We start from the raw sequence: 18151 nt of genomic DNA, 5'->3' as shown, positions 1-18151 counted from the left end.
GTTTTCTATAAATATAGACATCTGGCAGTGGTTTCTTCTACTGCTATAGACTTCTGGTGTGAAGAATGCTATTTTGTAAGCAAATGCATGTTGGAAATTAATTTCATATGTGACAGGTTACATTAAAGAGCAAGAAAGATTTGCTGGGCAGAAGCACGTAACAAAACCAGTGCTCCCATGCTGCTCCTGACCCTCTCTATGAGGTCTGTAGGCATAAAATATGTTCCTCCAAGCAGTTCTGTGAAGCTTAATTAAATCATGCCCACAAATTGCACTGAAATTTGAAAAGAGGACTTAGTTTGGCGTTGTAATTCCAGCCATGGTGAAACACCACTGACAAAACAATGAATATTAAATACCAGCAAGTAACAGCCTGCTTGGTACAAACCACCTGAGGGGTACCACAAGCAACAGCCAGGTATATAAAATCCAGTGCTGTAGGGTTATACCATGACTTTTAGTCTTTCCTTTTTTTTTTTTTTTTCTTTTCTTTTTTTTTAATAGGATTTCCAGTCATATCTATGTCCTAATGTGACCCATGGTACAACCACCCACAGAGTTGCATCAGACAGAGGGCAAGATATTAGGAAGAAATTCTTTCATGTGAAGGAAGTGAAGCACTGGAACAGGCTGCCCCATCTCTGAAAGTGTTCAAGGTCAAGCTGAGGGGGCAACCCAGTGGAAGGTGTCCCTGCCCATGGCAGGGGTTGGAACAAGATGATTTTTAAGGAGTCTTCCAACACAAACCAGTATAGGATTCTATGATTTTACAAAACTGGGGACACACACAGGGTCATTACAGAGAGGTGAGCATGGGGAAACACCTTCCTTCACTAAGGGCTCACCTGGGCTAAAAATGGACCCTAATATCTCACTCTAAGGGTGAGAGAAGACATCTGGGCATAAGGGCATGGGCTATGTCTTCTATCCACATCTGCTTTGCTCCCCAAATTCCCTATTATAAAGTTATTAGCATCAGCAGATATATCAATTTCTGACTGGAAAATTTTCCCTTCTGGTTAACATAAGCCAAGCACAAACACTCCCTCAGAGGTTAACAAAAGCCAGCAGCCCAAATAGGGACAACTCTGCAAGAAAAGCAGAGTGGGAGTCAGGGGGAAGTTGAAAAGACAATTAATCACAGGTTTTCATACACCTTAACACGTTCCTGCCAGTGATCAGGCATTCAGAGTGACTCTGTATTGCTCCTCATCCCTTTTAAACCCTGTTTGGGGGGAATGCTTTCCAAGTGGAGACACCAAAACAACAGATCCCAGAGCCACCCTCAGCATCCAGCCCCCACTGCTCATCTTCCCCACTCCCTTCAGTAAACACCACTAATTCCCCAGCTCCATCAGATCTTTTTTTTCTTCCAAATCAACCTAAAAGCATTTTGGTACTAAAGACAAAAAGAAAAGCAGGGGGGACCCATTAAACCCAAAGTCTCCAGACAGCTCTCAGCGTCTGTCAAAGGCTTGCTAAAAAATCCAAATAAAGACAAACCCAAGCAGCCTTGATACCTTGTGTTATCTTTGCAGGCTGGCTGCTGCCTTATCAGCTCTGACAGAACCTGGCATTTAAGAAAAATTCAGGAGTCTTTGGGTGGAAGTTAGTTCCTAAAAAAAACATGCAGCCGAATTGCTGGAAGTTGGTACAAGAGGAGAGGGGGAGTGGGTAAGGGATGGTCTGAAAGCCCCACTACAGCCTTGCTGTTCCCTCTCAGGAAATACACTGCCATGTAAGATTTTTAATTATTTGTTCATAATTCACTCCTCACGTTTCACACCCACTGCACAGGCCAAGAACTACAAGGGTGAACAATGGCTCGAAATGCTGCTTGCTCACTTTAGGAATGAGAATGGAATGGAATTAGGATAGAACCCAGGCAAAGCCACCAGCTCTTCATACCAGGTTTTCAAGCTCACCAGAAATGGTGAAGATCTTCTGATCATGACTGATGCTGATCTCAAGTGCCACTGTCCTCATGGGGAGGATAAAGATGTTTTGTCCTCACCTCCACTTATAAAGAAGATGCTCCTTTTGGATAAAGTCTCCATGGAAGAATTTGGATGTTAAGGAGCACTTCTTTCACGAAAAGCAAAATTTCTGTTTGCTGTCACACGTACCTCACTGTGCACTGTGTGTTTTGGCAGCCACCTCACACAGGAGTTGGACTTTTCCTATGCAAAAGGTGTGAAGGTCCTTCTCTTGAAAACGTTATAAAAGAGTTATAAAACATCTTTGTTTGACATTAATTGATGGGTAGAACAAGTTAGCAAGAGAAGAGCTGTCTCAAGGCCAAGGGCTGCTTTTCAGAGTCTCATTTGTAATGTGACAGAGGGAACAGCTGGGGCAAGGAATCAGCCTCTTGTCAACCCCAGAGGGAAGGACAGACAGACAGACATTCCCTGGAGAGCTGCCCTGGCATTATAAGCCCTTCTGATAGAGGGGGAGTGGCTTTCTACCTCTGACCTGATCCTTTCTCCCCCAGAGAGTCCTCACCTGAAGTGACACAGCTGGGATCCCAAAATGACCATTTTCTTTATTTTATTTTCAAACTTTGCCCAACATAACACTGCAAGGGTGGCAGAGGAACAAAGCAAAGGGAACTGCAAGAGTGGAAGGTCCTCAGCAAGTATTTCTTTAAATACAAGCAATCTCCAGGTCCTTGAAGTAGTGTGTGCCTAAACACTTGGGAAAATGGTGTCTGAGAACAGACTTCTCTACTTGCAAAAGTGCATTGAAATCCTTGGGTTTGGACCTCCCCTTGTGTGCCTCCAGTGTTGTGCTACATGGGTTTCAGTGGATCCAAACTGGGATGAGTTCAAATAGATGTGTCATACACTATTTTCCGTGTTTTATTTGACTTTAATTACTTCTTAACAGTACTGCTTGTTTGAAAAATCTTTCTCAATTGAGGGTGTTGGCTCTGCCTAGGGCTGCCTGGCCCTTTTCCACCGAAATGCCCTTTCAACAACCACCAGAAGCTTTTGCAAGGAAAATTAAATCTTTTGGAAGATCTCTTTTTCTGTGACTGTGTGAAAATTTGCCTCTCCCACTCTCTTTCCTACTCCGAGATTTTAGGTTGGTTGTGCTTTCCACCTCTCTAGAAGGTGGAAACCCATGGTGGGCTCCAGCAGGATGTGGAGCAACACTTGGGAGCAGTCAGACCTTGTTGGCAGCACAGATAAAGACACCTTGATGATGACGAGGATGATAATAACAGTAATTATACTTGAATAATCTGTGTATTTTTTCTTTCCATTTCAGGATTTTTGATGGTTGTTTCCATAAAAAATAAGCATGGTGTAATGCCATCTCTCCCTGAAGTCAATGATGCCTTGTGCCCAGCAGAGAGGAGACAACTGAACTTGCAATTGACTCCCATGAAGCACTGTGGGTGTTCAGTGCACAGTCCAGCCTGTGCATGAACAAATGTCTGCATCTGTTTCACCTTGGGCACTGAAACAAGCTTTGGGGACAGAATTGTTGGCCTGGTGGATCTGTACTGCACCAGCAGCAAGAAATCCTTGTCAGGAAAACATCAGCTTTGTACAGGGTGCAAAGATGCCTCACCATTCTGAGGGGTACACAGTAAATAAAACTCAGCTGACCAATGGGTCTGGTTTTGGAAGGGCCCTTTGTTAGAGTAAAACAAAGTCTCTATCCAAAGAGCTGTTGAATTTAACACTGTAGCTGTCTGTTCTGAGTTTGACAGCCCTTACCACAACGACAGCACTTTGGTGCAATGAGGACTTCCAGGCACTAACCCCAATCTAAAAAAAAAATAATAATAATAATAATAAAATCACACCAGCTAACAACTTTGCCTTATGCTGTGTTCATCATACCAACCACAACCACTGCTCACTTGCTGACCTGCTCTCTGGGAGCAATATTAAATATCTCTACCTTAATAATATCTATCTTGTAAATACCCTCCAATACATGCCAGGGACAGAAGGCCCTGAGTCAGTTTTAACACTGGTTTAATTACAGTAGAAAACTTGTTCAATTACTTTCTAGCATTTTTCATCTCTATCAGACAAGTTATTGGGTTTGGGGTTATTTTGCCCTTTATAGTATCTGCTTTAGCCTTGCAGAGGTAAAAAGGGAAAGCACCTGTAAGTATACAAAGAAAAAGATCCAAATCAAAATGCCATTAAAATTCATTCAGGGTTATTCCTCACTGCTGTTATTTCAGTTAGTGTCTGATAACTAAGCTGTTCCCTTTTTCCTTTCAAACACTTGTCTCAATGAAAGTCTGATGCTGTTTTGCCTTCTGGAGAAAGAAATCCCAGAGATGTACTTTCAACCTCCTGGCTCAGTGTTTCCCAGATATTTTGAATCAGGGACTGTTGCCAAGATTCATATTTTCCCCAGATCACCACACACGCTCACATTCTCAGCAGATCACAGATCCAGGGATGGACCCTGGAGTGGTTCTTACTGCCCTGCTCCTGTTGTGCTTCTTGCAGTCCATGAGCCAGCATAGGAACCTACACTTGTCCCTCTTGCATTGCCCAAGAGGGACCCATTGTCCAGGTATGAGAAGGTTTGGCAGATTTTAAAGCATATTTAAGGGGAAAAAAAAAATATTTTTCTTTCAATAGGTTCTAATTTTCACACCTGTACCACAGTTTAGTCTCCCAAGGCAGAGTAATCCCAGCAGCCTTCATATGAATACTGATACATACACTAAGATCTTTTGTCCTTTACAAAAAACTGGATCAAGATGCAAAAGCCACAGCTTCTCCAGAGTGCTGGGTTATGTTTCAGAAAGTTAGACATGTGTCAATCATCCCTGGACAGAACTCATGCACCACTCTCACTGGCCAACATAAACAGCCCCTTGCAGAAATCCCCTAAAAGTGTTGTTGATGCAGCCCTGCAGTATTACCTGTTTAGCCTGCTGGCTCTGTTACTCTCCCTGGAAAAATATTTTCACCCACAGGGAGTATTTTTCCCAAGTCGTTTTCTCTGCCTTATTTTTGCAACCTGCTGAAGTGATGTCAGTAGTCAGAAGTTTTGTAGAGACAAAGCCAAGCTTGAGGAGAAACTTCTGGATAACATCCCACTTTCACCTTGGCTCCAGGGTGGACACACACTGTGCCTGGACCAGAGGGAACACCTGGTCACCAGCAGCACTGGTTGCTGCCACCTTTGCTGCCCATTGTGCTTCTCATGGAGCAGCTCCTTCCCTGCAGCAGGCAATGCCACAGGCGGGCTAGCAAACACTGACAGATTTAATCTGCCATTTTCCATTTCCCCAAAATGATTCTCTGCCTCAGAAGACAAAATCAGGGACAGAGGAAGGAAGATATCACCCATTTCCCTATAAAGTACTCCAAACTTCAAGGGATTATTGAGACAAATAGAAAATTGCATCTTTGACACTCTGCATCATGACAACCTCCCATGCAGGAGGTCCAACAATGCATTACCCCTGAGCTGAACCAAGAGCCAAATGTGACTCCTGTCTTCACATTCACTGACCCCAGGCTATGATACATTTTGCCCTGTGGACCTTGATGCATTTGAGATTCCTAAAGAGTCATTTTATAAATGTTCCCATAAATATCCAGTCCTTCAAAGTACTGAGCCTTCCTGCCATAAGTGGGAATGGAAGAAAGGACTCGTTGCCTGTGGAGACGCTGTGATTCCACAAGCTCAGCCCATGCTCCTCTAAGAATTTAAACCATCACATTTTTTTCCAGGTTGGCTTCCTGCCCAAGTTTCCTCCCCAAAACATCCACAGCAAGGTCAGAGGAGCTCTCCCCTTGGCACAAGGGAGTTACCAGGCTGGGAGCAAAGGAGGACAAGGATAGGCCAGTGATGGGGTCAAGTTCAGTCATTTTCAGCTGCCATGAAATCACACCTGAGAAGGATTTACTGCCAGGATCTGAGTGGCTGCAGTCAGGCAAAGGAAGGGGGTCCTATTTGTGCATCTAATGACCCAACTCAGCAGGACAGAAACCAAGTGCTTGACCTTTCTCAACATCATGTGAAGCAAATGCTCCATATGACACGGCTCCAGCATTATCTACCAGGCACAGGTGCACGACTGCAATTAGAAATGACCAGCATTTCACACATAACAGCATCTTTCAACCCAACTCAGCCCATCCAAAACTACTCTGAAACTCAATTACCATTTTCTTCTCACCCAGCCTCCCTAGCTCGAGCAGCACCAAATAACTCCCCATGAAGTCTCACAGCTGTTATTTGAAAATTAAATTGGAAGTCACAACACCTCGCTGCACGCCGGTAGATCTTACACTTGGCATTTGGTTTATCCCGACACCATTCCTCACCCCCAGCCCTAAACCAACTTCCGTGGAGAACAATGCTGGGGGTTTGTGTCCACAACAGATTTATTCCCCCCTTTCCAGCAGCTCACAACACCCGCACCTTCAAGGGGCAGTAGCTGCTTGAAGCAAAGGGTTCCTTCTGGTTTCTGGAAAGAAAAGGCTGCCCTCTATAATCAGGGTATTGTTCTCCCTAAATGGAGCCAGACTCTGTAAACACGCTCCTCTGCACAGCGCTGGGAGGGCGAATGCCAGAGTGTGTATACATACACGCAGGGAATGTGTCTTGTTCTAAACAACAGTAAATTATGTTAATTCATTTCCTCTGCCTAAACAGCGCTAATAAGCTTCGGGAAAGGAGGAGGAAAATGTAAACAAGAGTCCATTACAAAAAGGTGAGGGGGAGAGGTAACCAAATAACTCCACCAAATGTCTCCTCTGGGGAAGGACATTCACGTTACAGCTCGGACAGGCTCCACACAGCCCTCCCGCCGTCCTGCTGGAGGTGCAAATGTAACAGCAACAATTTCTTTCTTTTCTTTCATAAGGTTTCAGCTTGTTTTCATGAGTTCAATCTTGTGAAATGGGAAATGAGCCCCCACCAGTGCCCTGATCCACAGCGACTGCATCCCTGCAGGCTTTGCACTGCATGTGATGTGAGTGCTCCAGTGACCAAAGCCAACACGAATAGTCAGAGCCTATTTGTGATTTTCTAACAGGAAAATAATTTCACTAAGCAAACTGCCATGCTTTGACTCAAAACCCTGATTAGCACAGTTTGAAAACAGGGCAGCACACTGTTCTGGGAATTAACTTGCTTGACCCCTAGTCTATAATGGCACTCAAATAATCTGTGAGTCAGACCAAGTTGAAAAACTCTTGGAAGACCACACTGAAAGAATTTACTGGATTTATTGGATTTTCTAGGATAAAAGAAAAATAAGCTTGGAACTCCATTTAGTCTGTAGCCTTCAGAAAGACAAGCTTTTTCTCCTAATAGTATCTAGAAGAGGAAGACTGCCTGTGCTGAGCAGCACTTTTTGGATCTCTTTTTAATATGCTGGAAACTCTTAATAGTTATAATTACTATAAATATGCAGATCTATTGCTATGATTTCTTTTGAGTAGCATCTTGCAGTACTTTTTCTTTGGTACTGATAGCAAAGTAAGGGACAGATTCCTAACCCTGTGAATCTACAATCCTCCTCCAAACAGGAATACTCAAGGGGAGAAGAGCCCTGAATTTAACTTCAATTTAAATATCCTGCTTTACTGATTGCATACAAGGACTACTGGTCTGGCATTTCCAATGAATTTCCAAGACAAGAATAAATCTGTGTACATCACCATCACAAAATAGTGCTTGAAATCCTCCAAATCCTCTGGCCTACTCCTGTTTGAGCAGGCAGGAAATCAGGAAAAGCATTCTGCCTTAGGAATACAAGCAGGACTTTGGTCTAGATAAAACACTGACCCATTCCTACCTAATGGTTTCTGCAGCTCCCGAGCAAAATGCTCTCACCAGCCTCTACTACTTCTTTGTGCCTCTTTGTATCCCAGAAACCATAGCTGTGTGCTCAGAGCAGTGGCAAACACCTTCAGAGAACAAATCTAGCAATTAGCAATTACCTGTCCAAAGCCAGTTCTCTGCATATGCAAATATCTCCCTAACAGGTTTATGATTCCTTGTCAATCAAACCAGGCAAAGTAAACACCTGCTTACTGTCCTGGCCATGATTAAGTTGAAAGTTTCACTCTCATTAGCCCTTAATGAAATTAGCCCTGGCAATACTGCATTTCTGATTGGTTGGGAATAGCAGGGAGGAGAAAAGATACTCATCAGCTCTGATCTGTTATTCTAGTTTTATATTAACTCTTGCAGGTCGTGATGAACCCTCCCATGGTGTGGTGCCACCCTGCACAGAACTGAAACTCAGCCTGGTCTTACGAGGCCCCAGTTTCTGCTCTCTGGTAGGATTATATATTTAAATCCTACTCACACCTACTCAGCCACAACTCACTGAACCTAAAGGGACTATCACCTTTGTAACCCAACCGTGAATATTAAAATATGAAATGACTTATTAGAGCATGGAGCCTGATCTCCATATGCTGGAGGAGCTGTCAACTCATCCTGTTTTTCCATTTCAAACTTCCCAAAAATACATTAAACACTTCCCAATATTACTCATCTGTATAAAGAGACACTGTTATTGCCACCAAAATGTTGTGTTAGTTTGCAGAAGAACAGGGAAGGTTTAGATTAACCCAGAAGGTAAGCAAGGTGGCTCCCTCTGAAGGGTATCCACGCCCTGCAGGAGTTAGAGCCACCAGTTTAACACTGACTGGGCAATGACAAACAAGCACCCTTCCTTGCACAGAGAGTCTGGAGTATCCTTGGGGAGATATTCCACACCGTTCAGAGGTTCATCCTGTTACTCATTAACTCTTCCATCCTTGACACACAGTTCATACACCTGTAGCTCATCTGGCACTTTCCATTGCTTAACCAGCAGGTACAGATCGGTCACAGGTCTGTGTTAACAGATCTGAGAACAACCACCGAGAAAAATAACTTCCTCTGATACTCCAACTCACACAAATCCATTAGAGAGGAAGGAGGAGGGAAAGGAATCTGTTCACACTGCTCCAGCATGCACAGCAGCCTAACTCCAGTACTTTGGCTTTGAGAGACTGGTGAGTCTGAACAGCTTTCCCTTTTCCCTCCTTTGTGGTTGATTTCGCCTCGCCCCATTCACTTCTGTCTAGAACAAAGGAGATTAAAATCCATATAAAGCAATAGTAAAACAGTAGCTAGCAAATGAAAGCACCCCTTTTACATTACAAGGCTTTTACTCAGAGTGACATATTGGTCAAAAGCCAATCAAGTCTCACCTCTACGTGGAGGCACCTGGGAGGACACTACACCACAGACTTGGAAAAGCTGCATCCCAGCATCCCCTTCAGTCACACACTGCCTGCTCGAGATCTTCTCAGGCCTCAAAAGCAGGGGTACACTAATTAATCTGGACTAAATTTTCTCTTGGAGGTTGGCTAATGCATTTCCCTCCATGTTCCTCTCCAGCTTTTTCCCTATCCCAGTATCCTGGCCAGAGCTATCAAGCCCAAAGTTACCACAGAGATGTTATGCCAGTCCACACTAATACCTAACTCGTAAAGTCATCAGCTCAGGGGTGTGTGGAGCAAACCCCGCAAGGAGAATACAAATTTTTAAATGCCTATTGCACAAATTAAGTTCACATTTCCCTATTTGTCTGCTGTTGCTGTATTTTTATCTAACAGGCATAATACTGATGGCTCCTAAAATACCCACCCAAGTCAATGCCACTCAAGTGGCATCTAGGGTATGACACCTCTTGCATTACTCACTTGACAGGATACCCAAGACTGTGTGAATCGCTCATGAAATAAATTTACCACATACGAGAATAAATTATTTTGTGACCCATCAAGCTGGAAACCACTTGTAGAGAAGCTGAGCATAGAGGTGCAGCCATCCTGGGAAACATTAACCTGCTTCAAGGAGCCTCTGTTCCCAATTTACATTTTTCTTCTTTCCTTAGTGAAGCTCAAAATTAAGTTTGAACACTTAATGGAAGAAGTAGCCTGGAGTTATTGGCTGAATTTCTTCATTAAAATTGGAGTGGCTGGGATGAAATAACAACATCAGGTTCCTCGCAGCACTGCAGGATGCTGTGATACAAAGAGGACACTGAGTAATCAGAGCAACCAACCAAACTCCACACAGCCCAGGTTTAGTTGACTGGGAAGGGAGAAATCAGAGATGGGAATGGATTTGGCAATAAACAGCATACACTCACTTATAAAATAGCACTCGGGAAAGTCTTCAGCCCTTCCACACCCAGAACACTGCCCACAGGATGGCTCTCTGTCTTTGAGGATAAACCTCTCTGCAGCAATCCAAAGTTTAAGCAGTGAATTTCCAAAGCGTTTTCAGCCCCAGCAGCACACGCTCCACCCACCAGCCAGAGCTGGCAGTCAGCAGCAGTATAAAGTGCTTTTCTAGAATAAAAAATGTGAGTCCAAGCCATACAGTCAAGCAGACGAGTGGCACACTTAGCCCACATCCCCTCTGCTGACACACACGAGGTGGGTATCACAGATAATTTGTGTAACTCATCCTTCAGGGATGGATCCAAAGCCCATGGGAGTGAGTAGGAGTCACAGCACCGACACTCACAGGCTCTGAATCAGGTCCTAACCTGTCACAACTGGCATGGGCTGCATCTGCCTATCTCGTATGACATCAGGACAGCACGATCAGATTAATCAAGCTTGGTTTTGGAAATATTTTTCTTTTACCATAGTACCACAGCTGCTATGAAAGAGCAGTAGACTGAACAGACTTGCATCAGACAGAGGTCTTTGCAACTTCTGCATTCACACTGGCTCCACTCTCAAAAAATCCCTTATATGACCAAAAATGTTTTACCTTATTGCAAAAGATTAGAACAGGTGAGCACAGTATATGGTATGGGGGGCGTTATTATTAGAGAAAGCTCAAAGTAAAGGCTGATTAGAGAGAACAAGATAAGGAATAGAAATCCCAGTTAAATGTTCCCAACAATATCAAATGCATTTTAGCTTGAGCAGCCCACCAGAAAATATAGGAAGAGGTCAGATGAAAGACAAATCACTTGAAACAAGACAAAATGAGGAGGGTAATGAAAGAAATGTGAGAAAAGAGCGTTTCCACCAACTCCTGTACTGCTGGGATACATTTACACAGATCCTTTTGTCAGCACGGTTTTACAAGACACTGCAGACACAATTAGGACCTTCACATCTTAGGAAAATCAGCTGCACCAGTTCCAATCCCACTGAACAAATAAAGCTACAACTAAAGGTTGTTGGGTTGGTTTTTTCTTAATTCAACCTTGGCACAAGAGGATCTCTGCATCATTATTTTCCTCTTTCAGTGGAAATTTTTATCTCTTCCAATAATTAATCTAAAAATGTACAAGCAGACTCTACAGCACTCACACTATTCTATGACAAGTGTTCTGTGCCCAGATGTATCAGCATCACTTATGGTGAGATAGACACTCAAAAAGGAATTATCAGAGAAGATATTGGAAGAGATCAGTTCTATCAGACAATTCATGTCAAATTAAAAACGTCAGCTTTAGTTAATAAATTGGCATCAAATGGCCCCAGATCTTGAAAAGGGAGTTCGTACTTGCTAGCTAGTGTCAACTCTTTTTCAATTCCGAGTGATACTCTCTTCCTGAGAAAACCACTTTCCTGTAATATCTCAAGCACCACCTCATGGCATATGAAGTTGCTTCTGTGGCTAAGACTCAGGCTTTGGAGTCCAGCTTTTGCTGCATGCAAGTTCATCTCAGAAAAGACACATTTTGATTGCGTCTGCTTGCATCTTTTAATGAAGGTCAAAGAAACATATGGACTTGGAAAACAGAGTTATAAAAATTTAGGGAAAATCTCGATGCATTTGAGCAGTTTGCTGAGTTTTGTAATATTCCTAATTAAAAACAAATAAAATCAACCCTAATTTTCCAGTATGACACACACTGAATTTTATGTTTAAACTTAGCCACAATTTAAAGCAGCCGACAGCCTCAGAAGAAGGGAGGAACCAGCATTTAAAAAATAACCAGGATTTTCTTAGATCGTCATGTTGACTCTAGGTACAAGTCATGCTGACAAATTATTCATAAGCGAGTTTCCCAAGAACAAGATCCAAAAAATGCCCCAAAGTTCACCAGAAGATGTGCTGTGAATCCATAAAATCTGAATCAGGCTGTTAGATCTGAACACGTTTCTCTTTCACAAGCGAGAAATTACCTAATCGTTCTATCTGGTAACAACCACTCAACAAGAATAAAGGCGTAAAGCAGAACCCAATAACCATCTCTCCCACATTACCATTATTTATCTTTTCTGTGCTTACTGAAGAACTCTTATAAACCCCAAAGTTCACTCTTATAAACCTCAAAGTTAGAGAATGGGAATTCTGTTCATCAGAATGACAAACTCAACTTCCAAGAAATAAAAAAAACCACCTCTAGCATCCTATCCTTTTCTTCAATATTAAGAGAAAACAAAATGGCACTTAACATTATTTCTGCATGAAACCATTGAATTTTGAGGTGGCCCAATCAGCAAATTCCCTGTAAAGCAGACACCAAGCAGGTTTGCAAGCCAAGGTCGCACAGAGAAGTGCCAGAACAGAAAGCAATTAAGGTCCCGTTCTTCCCCTCCCTACGCAATGCACCGAAAATGAAATCAACATCCAAACTAATTAGTTTCCAGCAGAATATCAGTTTACTTGCTAACAGGAGGGTGGTTGCTGCTCTTACCAAAAACTTCTAAACATACCATACAAAATCTTGCTTAAGCCACGGGACCAAGCCAGGCACATCCCAATGTTACCATATACGGTCACCAACGTGAATATGATGGCAAGTTGACAGATTTGGAACAAATATTGCGTTGTCTGTCACTGAGATAACATAGGCAGGAAAATATCAGATTGTATTACCTGTGTCCAACCGGAGGTGTGGCATGGCAGGAGCTACATTGCTGCAGGACATAGTCACTAAAGGTTAGTGACCCAAGATGGCATTAAACCACGCAGAGGAGGGCCAGGGCAGGACACTGAAGACTTTTATGCCCAGTATGGGGCTGCTTGGAGAGAGCAGGAATGGAATAACACGAGGGGTGATCAGCTGGACCTACACTGCTATCCCAGGTAAAGAGCAGACATTTTTTGTTGCGGGAACCAGGCTGAAGCTGCTGCCCCACGCCTTGGCTGTCCGCTGGAAGGCACAGTCCCTCTTAGAAAACCACAGCACACAGGTTTTGCTCTCCAAGAGTGGGTTTTGAGCACACAGGCGTTCTAGTCTTCAGCCACAAGGGAGAGAGAGGTTTAGATATCTACTGAAATAGCTCCCGAGGAGTTTTTGGTACAGACTCCCTTCAGGAGATCCTTAGCCTAGAGTCAGATTGGCCACTGAGAGTTATTCCAGACTAAGTTTTTTGGAAGGGTTATTCGAGTGCATTTTCAGGTGTACCCAAGCCCTTGGTCAAAGTCTTTCAGTCTCAACCCCAAAAGCATTGGTTCAAACACAGCTATCTCACCCCTTATCCCTTCAAGCACAGACAGTTCTACCACCTGTACCCCTAAAATCAGACCTGCTCTCTGTTTTGCCTGGATGCTTCAAAGGTATTGCCTCTTTCTTAAGAGTTTATCTTGGTTTGCTAAGATATTGCCTTTTTTACAGTGTCTTGTACATCAGTGGTGAGACACGTTGGTGGGACAGAGCCAGCAGGCACAGATCCGACCCTGGAAAAATGCCCCTTTCTGCTGGGAGGTGGAAAAAAAAAACCCTGCCACATAAACCCAACCAGTCATTCCTGCAGGGCCCTTTGCCCTAAAAGGTGTCACCTAAATAAAGATGTAAAAATAATACAATGTAACATTTAATGCAAGATTGCAGCTGAGCATTCAACTGTCAGGAAATATCAAAGCTGGAGCGCGTGGGCAACTTAACTCTGCCCCCTTGTGCAGATGCACCACGGCACAGCCCTACCCCGAGCACAGGCACAGCATTCAGTCGGCTCCAAATTAACACCCTAATTACGGCATAACCTAATTTTGCCTAAAATGAGTTTCCCAGAGAGCCTCCTCAGCCACCTTCCTCCTTTGACTGCCAGCCAGCAAGCACCTATTCAACTTCTGATGTCTCAGATCGGGAGGTGCTGGCACACTTCGAGCCACTCACGTCTAATCTGCAATCAGGACACAGATATTAAATGCTGTTTGACCAAAACAAAGAGCCCTTCTTCCTCCAGAGAAGAGCCTCATGACCTCAGGCTGAGATTTGGCTGAAGGACTGCCTATAAAACCTGAGTGACTGTAACAGGTAACATTTACACATCTCCAGCGGCCAAAGCCCTCGTATGAAGCGTTCAGAAAAACTCTGCAGGCACATGAAAAGCCTGGCACATTTTTCCAATTACCTGAAATTTTCCCAATGTAAACACCTAACAATTGGAGATATTTGTCAGCACAAAGTTTCAAAGTTCTGGGAAGTGTCTCATCTCTGCTCAAAAGTTTGATCTTCCAGCTACCTCCTTCACTATGAAAAAATGTTCTCCTCCTTAAGTAGATCTAAAGCAGGACTTAAACGCCAGAATTTCATCTGTTTTCACAGCAATGACTTCTTTTTCTTCTCTACTTCCCCTCTCTTAAATCAGCACATGAATGAATGACATTTTTCATGGGTTTGGCCCTGGCTTTTAACCTCTGTTTCTAGATAATTTTAAATAACCAGAACCATCTTTCCAAACACAAGATGGGTTTTTCCAGCTCTGAAAAGTGTTCAAATAACCCAATTACCAATATGATGCTAACAAAATTATATTGAAAAGACCTTTCCATAGGAAAAATAATGGTGTACTGAAATTACTGCTGTTAATTTTCTGTCACTTCTTCACATGACAACAGCCCACAGCGCTTCACTTTCCAGGGGCATTAAGTGTACGAGCAAGACAATTGCAAACCAAATTTAAACAGGGTCAGCCAATAAAGCAGCCGATACTCAGCTCACATCAGAGACAAGAATCTTTTTGTCTTCTCCTGCCCACTTCAGATCTTTTCCGGAACTCCACCAACTTCTCAGGTCCATTGCAATAATATACATCCATGAAGTCATCTTAATTCATACACTGCTGCCCATCGCCCACAACTTAAACTGAGTCTCCATTGTAAGTCTTGCCTGGAATTCAGACTTGTAGGAATTATAGCCTATATACTGTTTTCTTTTTCATTCAGTTTCCAGCCAAATCATTTTATAGTGCTTTTGCCTCCATAAAATATTTGCTTGAGAGCCAATGCCAAGAAGAAAAAAAAACCAAAAAAACAGTGCACTAAACCAAACTTGGGTTTTCAGAGTAATGCTCCCCCTCTCCTTTCCCACCCTCAGCCCCCAAGATTTATTTTTGGCAAGTTATAGCCCAAGCAAAGAGCAAGTTTCAACCTTTTAATTCGCAATTCCATCACGCTGGATGACTTGAAGGTCCTACAACAGTTCACAAAACTCTGAGACTGTTGGGAATCGCAGCTGGAGCAATCTGCATCCTGAAGTTGTACCCCCATTCTCCTGGAACAATGCAGCCCTTACTTTGTGACCAGAGGTGGGGGAGCTGAAAGCCTGGATTCCCATTCAGGCTTTCTAAGGACAGCACCCACCAAGGTACAACACGGGCAAAAGTGCAGGAAGCGCCACTGCTCCTTGCACTCTGATCCCAGAGCTTTGCTGAAAGCACCTTGCCCATAAAGAAACTTCTTTCTTCCTACCCTCATCATTCCCAGGTCAACGTATTTCAATTTGCCTCTGGAAAGGTAACCTGTTTATTGAAATCTGATCAACTGCTGGAGCCTCAGTGCTAAAATACACTCTCGCTGTTGGGAACTGTCATTTGTCTGTCACCGGGGAAGTTAATGGATGTGTTTGTTTAGTTTGTAAGTGGGAATACACAGGGCAGAGGCTGGAGGGATTACAGGAGGGTAGAGGTATTTCTGATCCACAGAGGAATGCAGTTGCTTTTCTTTAAAATTGTCTGTGTATTTTTACACAAGCACAAGAAAAGCCCCTGGAAGTTCACCTGTGCCTAACAGACCTCAGCAAAGTCGCAGCAACCACGCTCCATCCCAAACAACGGCCCCGAACCACGCAGGTAAGGAGGCACCACACGTGGGCACGAGCCTGCACCTCTGTGCAGATAAAAAATGTGCAGGGCACGAGTCCCTGCTGACAGCAACTCCCCTGGGTTGGTGCCTCCGGGGGCGCCGCGGGTGTTTACGGAGCCCACGGAGCAGAGGGAAGGGAGAGAGTCACCGGGTGATCGCACCAAGCGCCGTCCCCTTACCTCTCGCCGAGTCCGAAAATGCAATTATCCCTGCGAAAAGGAGCGCCAGCTGCAATTCCATTTTGAAAAACAGATCCCGCCGTATCGCACAGGCTACTGTCCTCTCAAACCTGGAGGCAGGAAAAAGGAGAGCAAAATAGTTACTGGGGGGGGGAAAAAACCCAAACAACCTTCTACTTTGCAGAGTTTTAAATCCTACTGAGAAGACTGACAAGAAGAAATAGCAAATAAAATAGCAACGTACTTGTAATTCATTCCTTGGTGCTCCGTGAGCAAAACTTTGCCCTCCTCTCTGCTTTTGCCTGATATAAATCAAAAACCCACTGAGGCCAGTAAGCTCCTCTAAGTTTACAGTTAATGCATAATTCTTTGGTATCCTGTACAGAACCAGTCTGGAAGGCAAACAAAACGCTAGCAAGTGGCCATAAAACAAGATTTCAGGTTAACAATTTGCGGAGGAACTTGGTGGAAGGGGGAGGAGGAATGTTACCTCTCCCATCAGCAGCCCAGAAAACTTTGTGTTGCTGCTCCAGTGCCCCTCACTCAGGCTCTGCTCTGGGTACGCGCCTTCCTCCACTCCAAGACTTCTCTGCACAGCATTGATTCCTCCTTTCCTCTTCTTCCCACCCCCGCTGCCCCCACCAACAGCCCCTCTTGTTTCCGTGGGCTCCAGAGGTGCGTCCCAAAGCGCAACCACACTTAATTACCCAGATTCTTGAAGATGCCTTCGCTCCGATACGCACACCCGGGGAAGATCAGGTTTACATTAATTACACCCTATTCTCCTCCTAAAACTCTCACTCTCTAAACACTGTCTGGATTCCTCACCCTTGTAAACTCCCCGGTTTAAACACCCCGTGCCCCCAGGACACACAACAACCCGCGCACAGCATCCAGCAAAGCCAGCACGGCCGCTCCGCCGCTCGCTCCGCCGCTGGCGGCGGGGCTGCCGGCGGTAACGGGATATTCGCCGCCGGGAATGGGGGTCGCGGAAGGGAGGGACGCGCGGGGGGACACCCGGAGCGATGCCACCTGGTGCTGCCCCGGGGCTGCGCTGGAGGCTCCCAGCTGTGCGCTACGCGGCCCCGGCGGGGTGTCCCGGTCCGGGGTGTCCCGGCCCGGGGTGGCGGAGCGGGCGGCACTTACCTTGGCTGCTGCCGGGCTCTAACACCGCGCTCCGGAGCCCATCCCCGCCGCTCGCCGCCTCATGCCCTCCGCGGCCACGGCGCCCGGCGGGCGCTCCGCCGCCGGCCTCTACCTCATCCCCCCCTCCCCGGGGTGCCGGGGGCTGCCTGGGGGTGTCCTCCCCACGGAGCGGCTCTGCCCCTTCACCGGCTTTTTAACAACCTCCCCCCCTTCGCCTCCGCGGGCGATTTTTTTCCACTCGAGAGTCACGGGCGAGGAGGTCAGGAAAAGGGGGAAACCTTGTAATTTTTTTTTTTTTTTTCCTGCTTTCCGGGCCGGGCTGAGCGTGTGTGTGCGGGGAGGGACAGCGGGGACCTGCCAGAGCCTCCGGGGCTCCGCGCCGCGGGATGCCCGGTGATGCCGTCCGGCGGCTCGCCCAGCCGGAATCCCGTTTAAGGAGCGAGGGGAGGAGGGGAAAGGGGCTGGGGAAGGGGAGGGGAGGGGGGGGGAGAGCCGGGGAGAGAGAAACCGGCGATAAAGCAACTTTCCCTGCAGGGCTTTGTGGCGGTGGGGGCCGAGCCGCCGCGGAGGGCGGTGCGGGGCCGCCCCGCTCCAAACTTCGCACCAATCCCCGGGAGCCCCCGGCTGCCCCCGCCCTCCGCCGGCCCCGCTCCCCTTAACCCTTTGCGGGCGGCAGGAGAGCGCTCGGTGCGGGCAGCGCATCCCGCAGCCCCCGAGCCCCGCACTCCCGGCGCTGCGGTTCCGAGCTCGCCGTGCCCCAG

The 18151-nt window shown here is 45.6% G+C and overlaps 1 protein-coding gene across 3 annotated transcripts in view; it reads right to left on the bottom strand.

Moving 5' to 3' along the window:
• FGFRL1 (fibroblast growth factor receptor like 1) overlaps positions 1 to 17797 on the bottom strand; it is a 170341-nt gene extending 152544 nt beyond the window's left edge. Inside the window, exons 1-2 of one of the 3 annotated variants that reach the window (XM_014895202.2) lie at positions 17391 to 17797; positions 16245 to 16354 (exon numbers count right to left, since the gene is read on the bottom strand). In XM_014895202.2, coding sequence (XP_014750688.1) covers positions 16245 to 16305 — 61 coding nt within the window. In that variant the 5' untranslated portion in view covers positions 16306 to 16354; positions 17391 to 17797. Of the gene's footprint in view, positions 1 to 16244; positions 16355 to 16488; positions 16701 to 16734; positions 16873 to 17390 lie in introns of those variants that run through there. The other 2 variants (XM_014895203.2, XM_014895201.2) reach the window with 2 other exon arrangements.
• Positions 17798 to 18151: the final 354 nt, after the last annotated feature.

Source organism: Sturnus vulgaris, chromosome 4 (assembly GCF_052056855.1).
Source record: "Sturnus vulgaris isolate bStuVul1 chromosome 4, bStuVul1.hap1, whole genome shotgun sequence".
Taxonomy (NCBI): Eukaryota; Metazoa; Chordata; class Aves; order Passeriformes; family Sturnidae; genus Sturnus; species Sturnus vulgaris.
Note: the sequence above shows the minus strand (reverse complement) of the source record. Positions and strands in the feature narration are given on the sequence as shown.